The following is a 17446-nucleotide window of genomic DNA, read 5'->3' on the forward strand; positions in this document are numbered from 1 at the left end:
GAACTGCATCCAGCGGCGCATCTGCTGCTTTTGCAGCGAAGGATGCCGCACAGTTCGAGATTGCCGACACAGCAGAGGACCTAGGGAACTGAAGAAGCAAGGTGTTCACCAGCACCACCGGCGAAATCAAAGAGGGATAACGGGAGCGCGCCTGCTGCCAATGAGAGCAAGGCGCAAAGACGTTGCTAGAAGGGCTGACAGCGGGACGTTTAGATTCCATTCAAGCCAGCTTTGGGTATATTCAAGTTAGTATTAATGGTCAGGAGTTGGTAGAGATACTTGGCATAGGCTTATGAGTGTATCTCATAAATAAACCTGCAGGGAAGTGGTACAACTTACCTGGAGATTAAAGCGCCTCCATGATTACCTCATTGCTGTAATGCAGACAGGGTAGCAGTGGTTAGTAGGGCCAGCATCTACGCATCATCAGCCCCAGCTGATGATATGTAGGAGAAAATGCCTTACATGAGTTGGAGTATACGTTGCTCTCCCAGCAAGGCAACCCCTCCGGCGAACGTACCCAAGCCCCCTTTGCTGCATGCACTACGCTGTTGTTAACAATTCTTAAACCTCCCCTTGTGCCTCAGTAGCTAAGCTGCTCCTTAGCAAGAACATATACGCATAACAAAAGCAGCTTAAGATGCATCATACATATACATCGCTTGCTGCAGCTGGCTGGGTATGGGTGTCTAGTGCGGCTCAGCTGCCTGCTGTCTACTGGGGAAACATGCGTACGTCTTGCTATATCTTTTGTATTTGAATTTGTGTTTATCTTTGTTGTGAGACGCCTGCTAATTTTGTTTCTTTGTTGCTGCTTTCTGCCGCAAAGCAGCCACCAGTGGGGGGCATACAGCAGTACTGGCCGGACGGCTGTACAGACACTTGGGGTGAGTATGAAGTTTTCTTGTTCTTTAAATGCATAAATTTAGGGTTTTATAGTGCGTCTATTTAATAACAACCTTTTAGAGCTAATGAGTACGTTGTGGGGCTTGAAGCGTGCTGCAGGGCTGCAGGAGCAGCAGCAGCAGCGGGGCACCTCATGCAGCAGCAGCAGCTGTTGCTGTTGCTGCTGCTGGCGCACGACCTGTGATGCAAGAGAGGCATCAGAACTGCGTGCGATCTCTGCTGTGAGAGCTGTTTGTTTTTAGCGTCTCCTTCTTTAGATTAAACAAGGTTATACGCTGTCTTAGATAATTAAGCTACAATGGCGAGGGGGGGTGCTGCCTCGGTGAGTGGACCTGCCACTACTCCCGCAGCTGCTGCGGCTTCTGCTGCAGGCGCTGCTGCTGCGTCGACATCTCTCGCTGCTCCTTCGGGGGCCCCCCAGGGGCCTCCAGCTGCAAAGACCCGACCCTCTATAGAACATTCAGAGCAGTGGGTAGGTAGAGGGAGAAAGGAGGGCTCTTACACTGCAGCAAGGGCTGCAGCAACTCGAGGGGGGGCCCGGGGCACAGCCCAGTGGAAGGCAAAGAACCCTGCTTCCTCTTCTTCTTCTTCTTCTTCTTCTTCTGCGCAGCAACAGCAGCAGCAGCAACAGCAACAGGCTACACCTGCCACAGCAGCAGCAGGCAGCAGCGCACAGAAAACCCCTCCTCCTGCTTCCCTTTCAGACCCGCGTGTTGCTTCTCATCTCTCCCTTGTACGCGATATAAGAATGACGTTTCCCTCAGATGATGTTCGTTCTGCTTCCCCAAGGACAGCAAGCATGGTAGAGTCTGTACACCCCGTGTTAGAGTGCTACAACTATAGTAAGCAAGATGTGCTGCAGCTCGTACGCCGTCTAGAGCACAGAGAAGACCTTATTCACAGCGAAGTAGCCAGGGTTATAGAAGAAAGCACAGGTCATGAACAGGGCTCTTGGAAGATGGTCGGCAAGAAGCAACAGCAGCAGCAGCAACAGCAGCAGCAGCAGCAGCAGCAGACAGCAAGGCAGCAACCTAGGGGGTACAGACAGGGCAGAGACGGAAGGGGGTTCGAAGGACGCAGACAGCAGCAGAGAGGACAGGGGAGGCGCACAAACTCCGAGAGAAGACACAACGGTATGCAGCAGCACTGCAGCAGCAACAGCAGCAGCAGCTGGTGCTGAGGGTGGCAGGTTAGCAGTACGCATTTGCTTTTGTTTGTCTTTGTGTTTGTTTGCTTACAGGGAGAGAGCAGCAAAGTAGAAGACCGTCTCAGGGTCAAGGTGAAGGGAATGCAGAGGCGCAGCAGGCTCATCAGAGCCCAGAAGTGCAGCAGTGCGACACAGAGCAGCAGCAGCAACAGCAGCAGTGTGCAGACGGTACTAGTCCTTCAACCAGTGGTGTGAAGCACGAGCAGCAGCAGCAGCAGCAACGCGGTTCTGCGCCCCCGAAGGGAGACACGGCCTCCCCGCCAGCAGCAGCAGAAGCAGCAGCAGCAACAGCAGCACAACCGAGGACTTGGGCTGCTCGCCTGGTGCGGCCGGCGCCGCAGCCGCAGCCGCAGCAGCCGGCAGCAGCTCCAGCAGCAGCAGAACCCTCAAAGGGTGCAGCAGCAGCAGGAGCACCAGCAGCAGCAGCAGCAGCAGCGAGCCCCAAGGCAACAGCAGCAGATGCGGCACACCGAGGCAGACGCACTCCATGTGCGCCTTCGCCGCGGTCGCATTCACCTGCTGCTGCTGCTCCCGAGCAGCAGCAGCAGCAGCAGCAAAGTCAGGCCTTGATGCCGCCAGATGCGAGTTCAGCAGCGCCTTCCCCCGCCTCCAAGCGGGAGGTGTCTCCTATTGCTGCTCAGGGCCGGTCGAGGAGCCCATCTCCTGCAGCAGCAGCAGCATCCGCGGCAGCATCACCAGCAGCACCCGCGGCAGCAGCACCCGCAGCCGCTTCAGCAGCAGAAACAGCAGCGGCGATCCCGCCGCATTCTCCCAAGCCGGATACGCCTGCAGCAGCAGCAACAGCAGCAGCAGCAACAGCAGCAGCAGTGCCTTCTGTGACAGTGACGCCCGCAGAGCCTGTCGTTATGCCTGCTAGGTTTAGAGGGCCCTCTTCCTTCGGCTCTAAGGGGTTGGTCTTTGGCTCTGTCTCTTCTTCATTCGAGCCTTTCCATGCGACTCAGCAGCAGCAGCAGCAGCAGCAGCAAGCAGCTGCGCCGGAGCCGCAGCAGCAGCAGCCGCAGCAACAGCAGCAACAACAGCCGCAGCAGCAGCAGCAGCAGCCGGGGGGAGAGTATGGAGCGTCAACTGGCGCTATCTACCTGCCGCAGCAGCAAGAGCAGCAGCAGCAGCAGGAGATGGAGCGCATCTTCGAGATAGAAGCAGCACAGCGAAAAGCTGCTCAGAAGCAGCAGCAGCAGTTGCAGCAGCTGCAGCAGCCCCAGACGGATCCAGGTCAAAAGGCGGTCTCCCGCTCCGTTGTTGAGCAGCAGCAGCAGCATATGCAGCAGCAGCAGCAACACATGCAGCAGCAGCAGCACATGCAGCAGCAGCAGCAGCACATGCAGCAGCAACAGCAGCACATGCAGCAGCAACAGGAACAAAGGCTACACCACGACCGTCAGCAGCAGCGGCGAGGGCAGCAGCAGCAGCACCACTATGGGCAGCAGCAGCAGCAGCCGCACCACTATGGCCAGCAGCAGCAGCAGCAGCAGCAGCAGCATCACCAGCAGCCGCAGCATTACGCCCAGCAGCAGCCGGGCCGCGGGAGCTGGGGAGACGCCAACGGCTTTAATCGCAGCGTGGGACCTCTAATGCAGCAGCAGCAACAGCAGCAGCAGCAGCAGCAAGGGAAGCAGCAGCCTCCCCCTCCTCCGGCGGGAGGTGCTTTGGATGGCTCTGCTCATCAGCAGCGGCAGCAGCGCGAGGAAATGAAGCAGCAGCAGCAGCAGCAGCACTACAGCAGTGGGAAGGCCACCCCTGGGCAGCAGCAGCAGCAGCAGGCAGCAGCCGCTGCATACAACAACTCGCACGCCTTCACACCCCCTCCTGGGCTAGCCCCCAACCTGACGGGGCAGCCAGCAGCAGCAGCAGCAGCAGCAGCATACAGCTACCCCAACTATCATGGGCTTACAACATATCCGCAGTATAACAGCGTCTACTACGGTCACGGCAACCTGGTGAGTTTATTTGTTTGCTGCTTTCACCGCTGTCTGCTGCTGATTCTTTCTTGCTGCTGCTGAAGGGGGGAGAGGCCCTTGTTGTTCATGTGCTGCTGCTGCTGCTGCTGCTGTTGCTGTTGCTGCGTTAGGGGGAAGTGTGGCGCGTGCTGCATGTGTTTGCTGCTGCTGCGTTTGCGTCTGCTGCTGCAGCTGCCGCACTACGGTATAATGGGGGGCCCCTATGGAGCAAAGGGGGGCCCCGGGGCCCTCCCTCAGGGATATATGCACAACTACCCGCCATACACTCATCAAGATTCGTTTGATGATGCTGCAGCAGCAACTGCAGCAGGAGGAGCCCCTACAGAGATGTACGGAGGTGCAGCAGCAGCAGGTACAGCCCCTGCTGCTGCTGCTGCAGGGGCAGCCCCGCAAACACCCGGCGTTGTGCTGACCCCCGCAGCAACAGGTGCAGCAGGAGCAGCAGGGGCTACAGTGGGAGGGCCGCAGCAGCACCAGCAGCACGCTGCAGCAGCTGCAGGAGGAGCAGCAGCAGCAGCAGCAGGGCAAGGCGTCTCTACCTTCTATAACCCCAGCCTCCATGTGGCTGGCGTTGCAGGAGCAAACCCCTATCCTGCTGCTTCAGCTTCAGGAAATGCTGCTGCACCTCCTGGCTTCTCAGGCAGCAGCTTCCAGCACCCGCAGCTCAAGGTGGGCCTAGCAACCCTGCATGCTGCAGCTGCTGCTGCAGCCGGGGTGCTGTGTTTTTAGTGGAGGTTGCTGCTGCTTTACCGGTCCTGCTGCTGTCTTGCGTGCTGCTGCTGCTTTCCATTGTTGCTGCTGCTGTCCATTGTGTTGCTGCTGCTCCCGCTGCTCCCGCTCGTGTTACTGCTGCTGCTGGTGAGGGTGAGCGGCTTGCGTCTGGGTAGAGGTCAGTGCTGTTGCCGCTGCTGCTGCATTTTGCTTCTGTTGCTGCATTTTGCTGTTGCTGCTGCTGTTCAGGTAGGAACCCCGCCTGCAAGCGGCAGCGCGGGAGGCGCTCAGTACCACTACAGCAGCAGCAGCAGTGGGGGGCCCCCAACCAGCAGCAGCAGCTCGGGAGCCCCTATTGGGGGGAGAGCGGAGCAGCAGCACCAGCAGCAGCCGCAGCAGGGACAGCTGAATAGCAACTCGGTGATGTCTACCCAGTACGGAAAGAACAGCAACTTCAAGCAGCAGCAGCAGCTGTAAGTTGGCGCTGCACACGCGCAGCACTAAACCCTTTGTTTTTGCGGTTGCTGCTGCTGCTGGGGTGTATGTGCATCGCTTGTGGGGGTACCGGTTTGTCGGGCTGCGGCAAGCACATGCAATGTGAATAGTTGTATCTGTTGCTGCTGCGTTTTTTGCTGTTTGCTGCTCCTGCGTCAATTGCTGCTGTTGCTGAGTCTGTTGTTGCTGCTGCTGGGTTCCCCGCCTTTTTTGGTTGAGAGGAGTGGGGTGTATGTACGTGGTGTGTTGTTTCGTGTGTTGCTGCTGCTGCAGGAGCAGCACATACCACCGTGGGGGTAGCAGCAGCAGCGCGGACCAGCAGCAGCAGCAGCAGCAGCAGCAGCAGGCTGCAGTAGCCGCGGCAGCTGGAGGTTACTACAACTACAACGCGTACACCCACTACTCTCAGCCTCCTGGGCTTGCTAGCAACTTCTATCAGACCTCTTACCAGCAGCAGAATCAGAACTACTCTAGTCAGGGACGTCAAACATACGGCAGCTATTCAAACCCTTCTATGTGGAGTTAAGAAGCCCAGGTGCAAATAAATAAGTATAAATTTAGTGCAGCATGCGTCGCTGGAGCGCAGCGCAGCCAGCGGTTACTGCAGCTGCTGCAGGGAATGCGGGTGGCTGCGGGAGCAGCAGACGCGGCGCTGCAGCTGCAGCAGCAGCAGCAGCAGGTGCTGTTGCTGCTGCTGTTGCTGCGGATTTTAGTAGGGGGGTTGGGGTGGGGGGAGAGAGAAGGGAGGCTTTGGGCCTCTCTTGAGGAGTTCGTTATGAACGACTGTGCAACCGCCTTTCTTTTTTACTTTTAAGTCAACCGTAGATGATATAACGCACAGTGTGCATACTGTACATATTGTACATACACCGCAAGTGTGCATACACCCCAAAGTGTACCATACACCCCGCACTGTGCATACACCCCACGTTGGACATACACCCCACATTGTACATCCACCACGGCCGGCACTGTGCATACATCCCACACTGTACATGCACCCCAGATTGTGCATACAGCCCGCACTGTACATACATACCACATTGTTCATATCCACAGAGCGTACATAGTCGGTATCGCGGCACAAGGAGTTTAGAACAGCTTCAACCTACTGAGTAGGAGCTCTCTCTACTCTGTTTGTTTTCCTTTCAAGTGTAGTAGAGATCATTGATTGATTTGTTTGAGATTCTGACGCCAGTAAAAAAACCAAGACACATAGAAGGCTTCTTTGAAGGGGTTGTTCCTTTAGGGTTTACAGTTCTAGTTCACTCTAACAACTAAGTCATTTGAATTAAAACTATAGAGGGGAAAAGGCTTGAACTCGAGAATTACTACTTGTTAGTGTTTCTTTATTATAAAGTGATATTCTATTAAATCGTTCAAACTCCCTCAGCGAAACAGCCAGGCCTTCGTGATGAATTTGTACAATAGGAAGAGTATAGGGGACCGAAATATATATATATATATATAGGCTTATATATGTGCATTAATATATATATATATATATATATAAACTTGTGCATATATATTTATATATATTATATGAACAAATATATACGTACATATATTGCATACACTTCGATTCACTAGAAAACCACGCGGAGCTGCTGGCAAGTAAGAAACCAGGACTTCAACGTGTATAACAAAAAAAGCTATACATTTACATATATATATATATGTATATATATATATATATATATATGTATTAGCTGAGTATATACTTGCCAAATGTAGACACATTATAAAGGAAGTGTACGCTATGTGCAGACGAATGATCCTTTAGGGCGAGCTTTATTCTTCGTATGAGCGCGTGCCATAATAAAAGAAAAGTGTTTATATAAAGAGATGTTATGACTCTTCTTGTGAAAGGAGAGGAAGAAAAATCATATGCATTGGGTGTAAGACATGCTGAGTTAAATACAAGGATATCCGTGTTGGATTCGAGAGAAAATCAAGGGTGCTTGTTGTGCGTATTTATATATACAATCTTCATAATATATATATCCTAAAGGTATATACATATATATTATTCAAAATATACTTATACATTTATATATGAATGTATGCATACATTATTCCGTATGAAGTGTGTTGAGTGAAAGGCTGAATGCCAACAACAATCCTTCAAAGGTGCAAGTTGTGTACAGCTTCAGTGAAGTTCATTCAAGGGCACAACATCCATTAAGAGTTGAGTGTTGTTGAAAAGAAAAAAATAGAAATGTTTGTGGAGTTTATGGGTTTTTCTTTGTTTTCCCCTTTTAAATGGCGGCGGTGAAGGTGAATGATTTGGGGTTAGGCAGCAAAACGTCTGCGGGTTTATGTTTCTTCTGTCTCGGCAGTAGTGAAATCAGTTAAGTTGATAAGAAGGAGAATAAACCAATAAACAAAGAGAGAGAGAAAGGGTTTTATAGGGTGAAATCCAAAGTAAGTGGACAGAAAGCACGGGGTCGACAAGGAGGACCGCAAGGCCTATCGAACAGAGGCAAACGTAGCAAGTATAATGTCGTTTTAAGAATAAGAATTAAAATGCAAAAGGAATGAGAAGAAATGAAGAGTTATATGAGTTTTCATGGGCTGTGTGCTATCACTTTAACACTGTCGCCCTCGCAGTGCTCTTTGTTTGCTGTTATCCCCACCAGGAAAACTAAAAATAAATTCTAATAAATAAATAATATTATTTTATTATTTTGCATATTCTTACGAGAATATGTAAATGTTATTATCTTAAGGAGGAGAGGCATCGATGTCGGCAGCCACAATCGAAGTGGGTGGACCCATCGGTAGGTCCAGACAGGCAATTCTCTGCTGTGTTGATTTCTCTTGCTTTTGTATTTCCTTTGTGCTATTTTATATCTTTCTATATTTGTTTGAATTCATCTCGGATTACTTTCTACCTTTCAATCTTCAAAAGCAACACAGGAGGCTGCTTAGACCTCTGGCTTGTGCTGCTTCTCCCTGTGCCTTGAGGTCACTCGCTGCATGAAACAACTTGTATTGATCTTTCTGTTGATTTTCTTCTCTCTCTACTGTCTCGCCTCTTTCTACTTTACGTTTTCTGGTCATAGGAGCTGCACAGACACCACGCCTGCGCTCCCTCAGCCTTTGGCGTGCAGCAGGTGTTACCTCCATTGCGTATTCAGTCGTGCTGTATGTACAGCTGCTTTCAGTTTCTTCGCTCTTCTTCTGCTGTGTGAACAGCACTTGTGTACTGGCACAAACAGGCATCCAGCACGCAAAGGCAGCTTCTCTGTCCTGCTGCTGCTGCTGCTGCTGCCAAGTTGGGAGAGCAAACACCTCTGAAGATGAATTGCTGCAACTTCAAGAGCACAGGCGTTGAGCCTGTGCGGGTGTTCTTTCCCTCGGAGAAAGACACCACAGAAATGACTCTCAGCAAGGGACCCGTGAGGCTTACCTCCCTTCTTTTTTCGCTGCGTCACAGTAACTCTTCTTATGCTGCAGTTGTTGCTTTGTTGCAGCCGGCAGTTTCTGTGCTCTCCCTTGTGGGGTTTGTCTGTCTGTCGCGCTCTCTCTCTCTCTCTCTCTCACTCTCTGTCTCTCTCTCTCTCACTCTCCCTCCTCTTCTCTTTCGCGCTCTCTCGGCCTTCCTCCATTTCTCTTTCCCTCGCTTTAAATTTTCTGTCTTCTGCGTTGGTTTAAATTGCTGCAATTGTCTTATCCTGCTGGCAGCGGCGCATGCGTAGGAAGATGCCGTTTGATTTTTCTCTAATGAACTGGCTGCCCTTCGTACCTCTATGACGGTTGTTCGTATTGTGCTTGGGGTGTACATTCACCTTAAAACCGCAATTGTGGGGCATCAGAAGAGGCCCAGAGAAAAGGGGAATGCCGTAAGGCTGCTTGAGGGGGCCCTCAAAGGAAGTGATATTGAGGGAGACAGCTGGATAAGGCATGCATGCGTTTTGTTTTGTTGTCGTTTGTTTCTTTTTTTTTGTTTTGTTTCTTGCAGGTTTATACGAGTCTCTTCGATGTCACCATCACCCGGCCGGGTTATTACGCCCTCTCCGTCTCGAATACCACTGAGGCGAGCGAAGTATTTTTATGCAATAGACGAGGAAGACAGCAGCAATAAATATTCACAGTAGAGACAGCGGAAGAGAACGAGGAGAGGGAGACGGTAGAGGGGCACAGATGGAAAGGAAAGAGATAAGAGACAAAGAGGCAAAACATACTTTTTCTCCTGTCACTTCACCTAGTTGCTTCATCCAGTGCGCACGAACTACTCCAGATAATATAGGTATAGGTTGAGAGATAGGCAGAGGTATAAAAGAGAGAGCATGCATGCAGAAGAGATAATATAGAAAGAAGATAGCATATACCGGAAGAGAGCGAAAACAGCAGAGAAAGAACAATAGAGGCTCTATGATAAGGCAGAGGCGAAGAGACCGCAGAGATGGCTGCAAGGGGCCTCTTTGGGGGCCCCTTTGATGTCGTGCCTGAAAGATTGATTTGTTGTAATAGATATTAAAATATACTTTCATGCAGTTATATTTCTTGCATTTTTCTTTATTATGGAAAGAGGGAGCTTTGTTTAGTTGTGAAGGGAATCCGCAGTAATTAATTTCTTTGTTGATTGAATTCTTTCTTTTTCTTCTGTCTTCTCAGCCGTTGTGGGATGCCCTTTTCTTGGGGCTGGCGAACATGCGTTTGGAGTGTCAATACACCTTGGAGCCTCCGACAGATCCCTCAGCGGAGGCGCCTTCCTGGTCTCCTGCAGCAGGAGCAATGATGCGTTCTTCTGTCTCGGGGCTTATGCGTCTTGTGAGTGAAAAGAATAGAAATATTGAAAGAGAGGGCCCCGCAGCCTTCTCTTTCCCCTCCATAACGGATGACTTCGACGGAACCCCCCAGATACCCCAGGACTCCTTTTATTCACGGCAGCGCGCACCTGATGGTCTTGCTGCTGCTCCTGCTGCTCCTGTTGCTGCTCCTGATCCTGCCGCGGTCCCTGCTGCTCCTGATCCTGCTGCGATTCCTGCTGCTCCTGATCCTACTGCGGTCCCTGCAGCTCCTGCTGATGATCCTGCTGCTCCTCCGGGTGCTGCTGCGGGTGTTGCTGCTGCTGCTGCTGCTCCCCCTCCTCCTGCTGCTCCTACTGAAGCATTCCCCTTTTGCTTGGGGATGGATCTAGGGGAGGCATCACAGGAGAAGATGAAGGAAGAAGATGGTTGGGCGTTTAGACGGTCTACGACGGAGGTATTGACTGAGGCCCTCAAGGGTTTAGACGAGAGTTTAGGGTCTGTCTTAGTAAACGGGAATGAAACGGAGGGCATAGAGCCGCTTTATGACACAGGAGAGATAGCAGCTAAGAACGCTGCGCAACAGCAAGACAACAGGGAAATGAAGGGAGTGTCTCTACAGGGTCTTTTCTTTGGGGTATCCCCCGGAGACGGTGGAGCGCTGCAAATGCCTTTAGCTGACACTGCTTTTGAGATTGCCTTGAAGGAAGAGCAGCCAGAGGAGATTATCCCTGTGGTCTTGCAGGAGAGGCTTGAGGGGAATAGTAACGACCCGATGTGGGTGGAGGGGGAGGCGAGTAGGGAGACACCAACAACAGCAGCAGCTGTTGCTGCAGCAGCTGCTGCTGCTGCTGCAGCAACAGCAAGGCCTTCGGCTGCTCTCCCCGTCCTGCTTCGTCCCCGAGAGAGTTTGTCTCCTGCAGTGGCCGTTGAACAGGAGACAGAGAAGAAGGATGCAGCAGCAGCACCAGCAGCAACAGGATCAGGCAGCGCGGTGTCAGTTGAGAGAGATCCATCAGAGAGAAGTACTGTGGGGTACGAGAGTAGCACGCGAGACCGCCCTAAAGATACAGACACTTCGTTTAGTGAAGGAGGCAACACGATTGGGGCTTTGCATCGTGAGGAGCCGCTGCATGCAGCAGCAGAGCCTCAGGGTGTCTTTACAGGAGGACGGCCAGAGGGAGCGGAAGAACAGAATGCAACAGACAGAGACTTTTCGGTGTCTCCAGAGGAGATCTCACGAGACAAGAGAAGTGGAGGGTGCAGAAGTGCAGCTACAGAGGGCAGCCCTTCCCCAACCAAATTGTATGCAAGAGCTTTGTCTCTTCCTTCCCTGCATTCGCGGTTGCTGCAAATGACAGCAGCAGGTTCAGCTGACTGGGGAAGTTTAGATTTGCTGCGTATGTTGGGGGCTCTGCCGGATGGGCTGCTGCCTGAGGAGGAGGCGGAAGAGCTGCGAGAAGATGTTTTGTTCTATGAAGCCGACGGTCATTACACGGAGACAGGAGAAGAGTACTGCATGCCCCTTGGAGAGCAGCAGCAACTCGTCAAGCTCCTACCCAGCAACCTCGTCTCTGTCAGAGCCAACAGCAGAAAATTCTCCTTCCTCTTCGTTCCTTCGGCTGGTGAGCTGCATCTGTATGCCTATCTATAAGTATACAAACCCACAAGCAGAGCCTCCCTCGCCTTCTGTGCATATATATGTAATATATAAAGGCTAGAGCTTAGATGCACCAATTAAATAATATTGGATCAATATACGTATGTGCATATCAACGATTGTGTATGCAATCTGTATATGTATAAGGCATAAGGCTTCTCTAAATTTTATTATTCATTTTTTTAAGAGTACAAAGGCCTTATTGGGCCCTTGACGGCAGAATTGCAAGGAGAGGAGGCGGTGCGTGTGCTGTTGCCGAGCGGCCGAAGCTCTTTTTTGAACGAGAGGCATGCAGAGGTGTGAGGAGGTGCATGCTGCATGCTGCATGCATGCAGCTCGGATGTGGAATGTTGATGCTGCTCTGCTTGGGGCTGCTTGCAGGCAGTCACCTCTTCATTGATTTGAGGGCCAGCCTCTCTTTAGGGATGTCTCTTAGCGCCACCCTCGAGTTGGTGTACTGCGGAGCTCCGTCTTCTCCTCTGTACAAGGAGCTTCCGAGTTTCTACAGCCAAACAGACAGGTAAACCTATTCCCCTCTTGCATCAGTTGCATGCAAGCAGGCTCTTGCTTGCACACTCAAGCAGCGCGCTTCTGCTGCTGCAGCAGCAGAGGCGGCAGAGGGAGCAGCAACAGAGGCGGCAGCACCAGCAGCTCTCTGTGTTCAAGCGAAGTAGCTGCACTTCCTTCGTGCAAACTGGTCTCTCTCAGAACGCCGCGGGGAAGGCCTTATTGGCTTCAGACGCATGCATGGAGTTTCCCTCGCATTGCAACGTGTTGCTTCTTCGTTTCTTTCTTCATACGCAGCAAGCGATAATCATTTTTGCATCTGTTTCTCCCGCCGGGACTTGCTTCTATGCTCTATGCTGCTGCTAGCAACCCTGCTCTTCTGCGGCAGCGCATGCGTGTGTCGCAGGAAGTGCGTCTTGTCTTTAGACGGGGCTGGGCTGTACGCAGCAGTGGGGCAGCTGGTAATGCTGCGGCAGCTAGAGAAGGAAGTTCGCTTTCTTATGGGGGACCGCCGCCTCAACGTGGCGAGCTGCTTTGACTTCATCGTAGGCACGGGGACCGGTAAGGAGAGGAAACGTCTGCTGCTGTTGGGCACGTGTATAGATAGCCTATTTGCAGGCAGATAACGGAGTAGAAGGAGCTTATCACGGTCCTGAGTTCCTTTATTGCTCTGATTATTAATTTGGCTTGGCTGTGAATCCAACGAGGAAGACGCGAGATAGCTACAGAGAAAAACGCCTATTTAAAAGCATTTAATTATGATCTCTGCTCAGGCGTCAGCAGTTCTGTGCAGCACACACACCCAACAAACACACGAAAAGGCAGCAATTAACAGGCAACGAGGCTGCTGCAACAAAGCTGCAGAAACGTTGCAACAGAGCCACAGCACCATACATGATAGTATAAACTGAAGCCACTTCGCCTATATTCCGTTCATGCCCTTTCTTCTATAGTAATGCAAGGGGGGTCTTCATGTTAGACTAGCGTTACTTATGAGCGAGGCGGAGACAGAGCGAGAAGAAAAAACGTGTTGCGTATAACAAATTATGCTGCATGCAGGAGGCCTATTGGCTCTGGCGTTGCTTCGGGGGTTTTCAGTGGTTCGTCTGCTGCGAGAATGGGCAGGGGTGGGGGGAAAGGACTCAGATGGATTGGCCCCCGACTGGAGGAGTTCTTTCTTTATGCAGCTCATTGCAGGTAAGAACAAAGATGTTGAGATTGAAGAGCGGAAGAACTAACCGCTTTAAGAGGCTATAGGTTTCTGTTTCAACAGTTGTTGTGGGCATACATGCAAAAGATGCGTGGTTTCATATGGTATCCATTCTATAAACCTTCATTACAAGGATCACCTTTTTTTATTGGCAGTTCTCCTGATCCTGTATGGTCCCTTCTTCCGGTGTACTCGCTGGTTCGTCGCTTTCCGTTTGTTTCAATAAGAGTTTGCTGCACTCAACATCAATTGCAGCTGTCAGGGGGAGAACGCCGCACGCAGTCTGCCCGCTGTGTTTTTTCAATTTGCTGCTCCTTCTCTGTCAGATTCTCCTCCTGTGGATGCATGTGTATGCTCAGCTCTCTTTGTTTAATGTGGTTTGCGTTTTTGTCTTTATCGGTGCCTCTGTCTCTCTCTTGTTTTGTTATTCCTCGTGTATATTCCTCTTTTCCTTGGTCATTCTTGTTGTTTTTGTTGCTCTTCATCTCCAGCGTCTCAGCCTCAGTTCAACTTGGTAATGGTATTAGAAACAGAGCCTCCAATTGATATGAAGACACCTTAATGATGTCTTTTGCTGTTATCCCCACAGTATTCTTCATTCATAAAAAGCCCTACATGCATTTATCTCTCTGGTTGTGTGTTTTTGCAGGAATGGACCCGAAAACTTTGCGCAGTGAACTCGTTGAAAGATTTGGCTGGCGGTTCCTCAACACATTCAGCGCACCTCTTGTGTGTGTGCATATATATATATATATATATATATATATATATATATTGTATGGGTAGACAGATAGGTTAGCAGGCGCGCAGAGAAACAGGCAAGCTGGATATTAGCGGTGGTGTGCCTTTTTTGCTTCTCTCCTTCGATTTGTGTTCCTCTTACTTGCACTTGGGGGTGACTGGCTATCGTTGGAGTGTTCTATCTTTATTCTTGTATATGTTTCTGAATTGTTTGCCTATTCATATGTTGATTCACTCCCTCCTTGGTATTGTCTTTTGCTTATTCAGTACTGTTCGTTTGTTTATGAAGTACTCGTTTGTTTATTGTTTGCCTGATTGTTCATTCGTTTCCTTATTTGTCTGAACTTTCCAGTTGCCGTGCAATGTTTTGCTATATTTCGCCGCCTTTCTGTCGCGTCTTTGTTTTCTTTCTAAATTGCCCTTCACCAGTATTCTACCCCATACAGTAAACATCATGAAAGAAAACCTCTGCTATGCAGTTGCTTACACTGGGTTTCCTTCATCTTGAGCTTGAGCTTTTAATCAAGCAATTTAGGACACCTAAATAAAGCCTCAATGCCGAAAGCGCATTTATTAAAGCGCTTTAGTTTTTATACCGCATAAAGTTAACTGCATTATTAACCTGTACTAATATAATGTACACCCAGTTCATGCATGTAAGTAACTTGAAACAGGATAAAGTTCAAGGTCGGCAACTACATACAAGAGATCCGTCATTGTAAAAATGCCTTATTTGCTTAGAAAATAAGGTGGAGTTTGCTGCTGTGATCTCAGGCTTATTACTTGCAGCAATATTGCAAATTCTCCCCCACAGGCATTCTTACTGCGGACGTACGAACACACCTCTCCAGGTAAATGCGCATGAAACGAAGTCGGACTGTTTCTAAATGAGACATTGTAAAACTATAATTTATTTAGTCAAGTCGGTGAAAGTGGGCAACGCCGAAGCGTTCTTATTTTCCATCATGTATTACGTATATTTAATCTTTTATTACGTTTAGGATATTAATTAAAATGCAGAATATGTATGAATGTATACATATATATATATATATATATACATATACATATATATGGATGTGCTGCGGGGGCTGTTGATGAGGGAGTTGCTAAGGCGAAAACTCCCCAGCAACAAAGCAGAAGAGGTGTAAGCGCCTTCGTCTGGTTTGTGGTTGCTTCGCTGCAGCCAGTCATGTGCGCTCCTTGAGAGGCACCAGCAGATACCCGCTATGGGTGGCCGCCTGGGCAACGATCGCCTCTCCAGGGGTTTTAAGGTAGCAGCTGCTGCTGCTGCCTCTGCTGCTGTTGCTGTTTCTTCTGCTGTTGCTTCTGCTGCTAATGCTACCATCTAATCTAATGCTAATGCGAGTTCAGTGCTGAATCTGTGTGCATGACATTGTTCTCCGTGAAGGGGAAAGCAGGTGGGATCGGCTGCTCATTATTTGTTTGATGCAGGGCCATTCGTCCTGAGGACTTGACAAGTATGGGTTTTTCTGTTGAGCCAGTAGTTTGCCTCAGTGGCGCCACGAGCACAGACGCCCTCGCTTCAAACCCTACACTGGCGGGGCTTGATGAGTGCGCGCGCCTTGCGCACAAGCCACTTCGGGGTTTCATTCAAGTGAGGCTGTTTAAGGAGATGAGGGAGTGCCATTCCATGTAAAGGAGTCGTCTAGAGGCCTGGTGTAGCTGTAGTACTCGTAAAGTAGAGGAGTAGCCGTAGCGCAGGTTGATGTGGGGGTAGTGGAGTTTGAAAGTAAGAAAGAGTCTGTGCTGAGGGGATCCAGCAGTGGAGTTATTGGCACATCCTATTCATACAGAAGAGTAACAACACTCGGGGCAAGAGAAACTGCTGCAGAGGGGCTGATGTTGCTACTGCTGATGCTGCTGCTGCTGCTGCTGCGCTGCAGTCAGACCTCCAGCTGCTGGTCTCGCTGGGAGCGAGGGAGTTCTTCAGCACCCCGTCAGCTCGGCAGGGTCCCTTGGTACTTTCATGCAACTAATAAACACTGTATACTTTAATGCAATGCAAAAAACACTATGTACTGTAATGTATTGTAATAAGCACTATATACTTCAATACAGCATAATAAGCATTATGTCCGCTGATACTTTAATGCCACTAGTAAACACCATATACTTCAGTGTATATAGTATAATAATAAACAATTTATACTATAATGCACTATTATAAACACTACATTCGTTAACGAAATATTATTGACACTATGTACTCTAACGCAGAATGGTACACTGTTCTTTCACACAATATGATCGACACTATGTACTCAAAGGCAATTTATATACACCACTTTCATGTAGTATTGTGAGAACAATATGCGAATTCAATAGTAAAAATACTATAGTGCAAAGACTGTGCACTCTAGTGCAATATGATAAATGCAGCAGCCTCTAATTCAATTATAAAGCACTGAATACTCTAATGTAGTATATATATTGTAGTATACAGTAATGCGGTTTGGATGCGCGAGTGGTAGTGTAGTTGCGGGAAAGGTTCAGGATTTAGGGTTTAGGGTTTAGGTTTGTCAGACGGGTTGAGGTGTAAAGTGCGGAGCTTTCTGGCTCTGATCTTTTGCAGGAGCCGTTCGCTACTGAGGGTCTCACGGCCGCTACGATGTGCGGCCATCGAGAAGTGCTGCACTGGCTGGCAGACAGGCTCGACGTGTACTTCAGGTGAGGTTTGTTGTAGTTTAAAGTGGGGTTTCTGGTATCCTGACGGGGGTTTGTTTTACTTCAGAGTGGGGCTTCTTGTGCTTTGACGTGGGGTTTGTTGTATTTTAAGGTGGGTTTGTGGGGTTTGTTATGTTCGGAGGTGGAGTTTGTTTTGTTGAGGAGCTGTTGCAGTGTCTCACGCACGGCATCGTGTGCTGCTTTCTGTTCATAGATTCAATATGCCGGTAGTACGGGGCATCCGACTTTCTCCAGCCAACCCATTTGGGCTGTCAGACCTCATGGCAGTTGCTTCGGAGTATATTACGGATGAAAAATTCTTTGAAATGAAAAAAACTGCTAAAATCCTTGCACACAACCTCAAGGCAAAAATGTACAACAAAACCGGAGGCGCCTAAAGGCTGCGCGACGATCTCTCATCTTTAGCGGTGTTTGCTTCTTAATATCTAAACCGTAAACCCTAAACCTTAAAAGCACGTTGCCTCCGCTTCATAACGAGAGCCCGCGTACGGAACGAACTCCGGATGCAGGAGGCAGATCTGGTTCTTCTCGGCGCGTAACCACCAAGCTATATATATATATATATAT

At 49.8% G+C, this 17446-nt stretch overlaps 2 protein-coding genes across 2 annotated transcripts; both read left to right on the forward strand.

Annotated features, from left to right (window-relative positions):
* Positions 1-1204: 1204 nt before the first annotated feature.
* EAH_00023320 (hypothetical protein, conserved) lies at positions 1205-5824 on the forward strand (the record flags this gene model as incomplete). Its single annotated transcript, XM_013396844.1, has 5 exons — positions 1205-2039; positions 2147-4071; positions 4264-4761; positions 5053-5276; positions 5572-5824. The coding sequence occupies 5 exons, from the start codon at positions 1205-1207 to the stop codon at positions 5822-5824; spliced, it is 3735 nt and encodes a 1244-aa protein (XP_013252298.1).
* Positions 5825-8600: 2776 nt separating this feature from the next.
* EAH_00023330 (patatin-like phospholipase domain-containing protein, putative) lies at positions 8601-13991 on the forward strand (the record flags this gene model as incomplete). The annotated part of the gene is made up of 7 exons (XM_013396845.1): positions 8601-8699; positions 9263-9346; positions 9919-11677; positions 12094-12232; positions 12626-12780; positions 13279-13416; positions 13921-13991. The coding sequence occupies 7 exons, from the start codon at positions 8601-8603 to the stop codon at positions 13989-13991; spliced, it is 2445 nt and encodes an 814-aa protein (XP_013252299.1).
* Positions 13992-17446: the final 3455 nt, after the last annotated feature.

This window comes from Eimeria acervulina, genomic scaffold (genome assembly GCF_000499425.1).
Source record: "Eimeria acervulina Houghton genomic scaffold, Eah_scaff178, whole genome shotgun sequence".
Classification (NCBI taxonomy): domain Eukaryota; phylum Apicomplexa; class Conoidasida; order Eucoccidiorida; family Eimeriidae; genus Eimeria; species Eimeria acervulina.